Source organism: Sinocyclocheilus grahami, unplaced genomic scaffold (assembly GCF_001515645.1).
Source record: "Sinocyclocheilus grahami isolate Dianchi unplaced genomic scaffold, SAMN03320097.WGS_v1.1 scaffold19538.1, whole genome shotgun sequence".
Classification (NCBI taxonomy): Eukaryota; Metazoa; Chordata; class Actinopteri; order Cypriniformes; family Cyprinidae; genus Sinocyclocheilus; species Sinocyclocheilus grahami.
In genome coordinates, this window is record NW_015517634.1 from 1 (window position 1) to 3,416 (window position 3,416).

General features: G+C 35.7%; 1 protein-coding gene across 1 annotated transcript; it reads left to right on the forward strand.

Moving 5' to 3' along the window:
* Positions 1-7: 7 nt before the first annotated feature.
* On the forward strand, positions 8-2,790 carry LOC107579715 (extracellular serine/threonine protein kinase FAM20C-like; the record flags this gene model as incomplete). The annotated part of the gene is made up of 2 exons (XM_016265510.1): positions 8-265; positions 2,609-2,790. Coding segments are annotated over exons 1-2 (361 nt in total), but the record flags the coding sequence as incomplete, so codon positions are not given.
* Between the last annotated feature and the right edge of the window lie 626 nt (positions 2,791-3,416).

Sequence of the window (3,416 nt, forward strand, 5' to 3'; positions counted from 1 at the left end):
CGCACTCGCGGGAGAAGGTGACAGAGAGAGCCGAGTCTGAAAAGAGAGTGAGACAGCTGCAGCTGGGCTCGGAGAAGAGGGTTTTGATGAGAGATACGGTGAGCGGACAGAAGCAGAGAGCTGTCCATAGTTCCTCCAGACTGAAGGCGCTCTATGAGCATCCCCTCTATAAGACCGACCTGCCTCATCTCTCTGAAGATGACACCTTGTTCAACCTCAACAATGATATCAGATTCTACCCCAAAGCTGCCGGACAACAAGAATGGCAAGTGCTTCTTTAAACCTGGCGTGAAACACATGCTGTTATATGTATAAAATGAGCCTTGAAGTCCCGGTTATGTGCATAATTAAAAGAAACCGGGTGCTGGAGAAGATTTCATATTTCAAACAAAGATACGCTTTCTTAAATCAGTGTTAATAAACAGAAGGTTTAATTGTGACAACCACATATTCTATTGACAGCATGCCTTGCTAAATGATTCACAATGTTTTGTTTGTTGACAAAACCAGGTATGTCTGGTATATGAAAATGAACCTGTGCTGAGAAATATTCACAGGATTTTAAAAAATGTGACAACTTGCCCCAGTCTTCCTTCTAAAGAGATAATATAAAGAAAAGCATTAAAGGTGATTGCTCATATTTTATCCCAAAGCAGCTGGAAAAGAAGAATGGCATGAATACATATTTGTATGCATATGAAATGATTTTTATATCCCAGTTATTTGTATAATTAAAATATGAATGGAGACTGGTTCTAGTTAAGTTGTCACAACTATACGATTTATAGTCAAAAATCCAGTTAGACAAAATGCAAGTTTTATCTTGCAGTGTTTTACTTAAAAAAAAAAATTGTGTTGGTATTAACCAAATGTCATATTAAGATAATTGGGATAATTTGTGTTGTTTCATGAATTGTTTCGTATTTTGTGGTTTCTTGTTTAAATTTAGCTGAAAAGTATGTTAAATACTCTAAATAGAGATATCCTGTGGAGAAATACTTTTTCACTTTAGATAGTAGATATATTTGTGTTGTCACCCATAGTGACAACATGCCCCAGTATAGTTGTATAGTCAAAAACCTACTGTATGTGTATATACAGAAACTGAGAAGAGTGTTGAAAATGTGTTTATCCTAAATCACCAGGGAAATTAAGAGCTTCACAAACAACTTTCAGCTAAGAAGAAATGTTTCTCACATCACACCCAGGGGTCATAATTTTCTCATTCTGAGTAAGTAATAATCATAATAAAGTCAGATTCTCAGTGGAAATATAGATTAAAAGCAATAATTTGGGAGAGAAGTACATGTGTTTTTAAATCTAGTGGTAAAAATAAGAGCGCAAATGTTGTGGAAAGAAATGATACTGTGGCTTGGGTGCTTTTTATAATTTCCAGTTCATACTGACTCATTGTGAATGTTAAAAGCTTTGCTGCTAGGACTCATCTATGTTCCTCTGGTGTGATGTGTTGTTTTCTTCAGAGCTGTCAGATGCATTAAGCTGAAGGGGGTTTTGTTGGTGTCATGCCCTTTGTTTCCTCCTGTGTCCTCTCTTTTTGTTCTTCACACGGCAAGCTCTCACGTCCTTCAGGGATAGCTTATTCTCACTGCCTATAACCATGCCTGAATTAACTAAACATGCTTTTTAACCATGCCTGACTGATCCGGATCCAGATCCAGATGAACTGAACATGAATAGTTGAGTTAAAAGGCCGATTTAACAGTGTTTTGTTAATCACTAAAAATGCATGTGACAAGCTTGTCATCCAGATGCTGTCACATTACTGTATAATATTCCTTTTCATGTTTTGATGGGACACAATGTTTTAATAGACTGATTTGTTGTTGTGAGGTCAGGGGCCTCAGGGAAATAAAGTACATCTGATGTATTCAGTCATTCCACTGTCATCACAGTATTATCTGTGCATGGCATCAGTCACATTCAAACATGCTCATTTTTAATATCATTTCAATAAAAAAATAAAGCATCAAACAATTTAAATGAAACATAAAAAGACTGCTCTTCAGATAAATGCAGAGTAATTTTAACTCAAATGAAGCTGATTCATATGTTAAAGCAGTTTTAAAATACTTGATTTTTACTTGATATTTTAAATATATGAAAGACAACTTCATCATAACAAATGTGTAAGTATAGTATAAATACAGAGTTTCAATGGAAATGACATTCAAAGTATACTATTTCCATAATAAGTGCTCTGTTTGAAAGCTGATGTGTACTTCTTTTAGCTAATTCAGTTTTGCTTTTAGTGAGAAATGAAAATTAAGTATTTTCAGCTTTGTTTTATCATGTTGAAATCCACTGAACTGATTTCCCAAGCAAATCAGTGGAAAATGTATACAGAATCGATCTGGGTCTAGTAATTATATAGACACTTACACTGCAATATTATACTGCTGTAGTAATATAAATATATCAAGATTTCTTCAATAACACTTACAAAGTTTGATGTTTTTCCCTCATTTGAATTTCTCAAATGTTAAAAAGTTATTGTATGTTTAAAAATAAATTCAAATGTATTTTTCGTATTGTCAGACAGCATGTGTGTTGGTAGTGACTAATGTCCTCCACCATCCTTTACCGGCAGGCATAACGAGGGGAACGTGGAGGAGGAGGAGTACAGTCCTACAGGGGAGGCCACTGCTGAGTCATATCCCAACTGGCTCCGCTTCCACATCGGGATTAACCGACACGAGCTCTACTCCAGACACAACCCCGTCATCGGCGCCCTGCTGAAAGACCTGGTCTCCCAGAAGATCACCAGTGTAGGTGAGTTTGGGTACAGGACCTGCTCCTGTCTAATGGAGCAGCCTAGCTGAATTGGGAATGCTCTAGGCCCTGTGTTGCCATCCCAAAAGCAATAATTGCCAAGTGGTTTAGAGCTATTATAGGAATGACATGAGCCAAGTAGGTCAATGGTGTGCAAAGTGTAATTGTGGTTGGATTACAATGAATGTTAGGGGCTAGATGGGCTTTTTTGGATGTATGTGCAATGTACTGTTTGTGTGTGTGTGTGTGGAATGGGGATTGTTTGAGAATATTTGCCCATTTCCATTAATGGAGTACACTGTCTCATTACTTTTTAAAAGCATTAGATGCACAAATCCCACATTTTTAGCAGTCAGAACTGTTAGATTTTACATAAATTATAATGTAACATAAGATTATTATATAACATAACATGAATATGGCTTGTTTTAATAGGTTAAACCCTTCTAAATACTGTGCATTTGTATTCAAATATTACATTTAAAATATAAAAACAAAAGCTTAACAATAAAGCTAACCATTTAACCAAAGCTACAGTATATTAAGAACTGTGTTAAACAAATGAAATTAATTTATTAGTGAACTATACTGAACAAAATTATAAACGCAACACTTTTGTTTTTGCC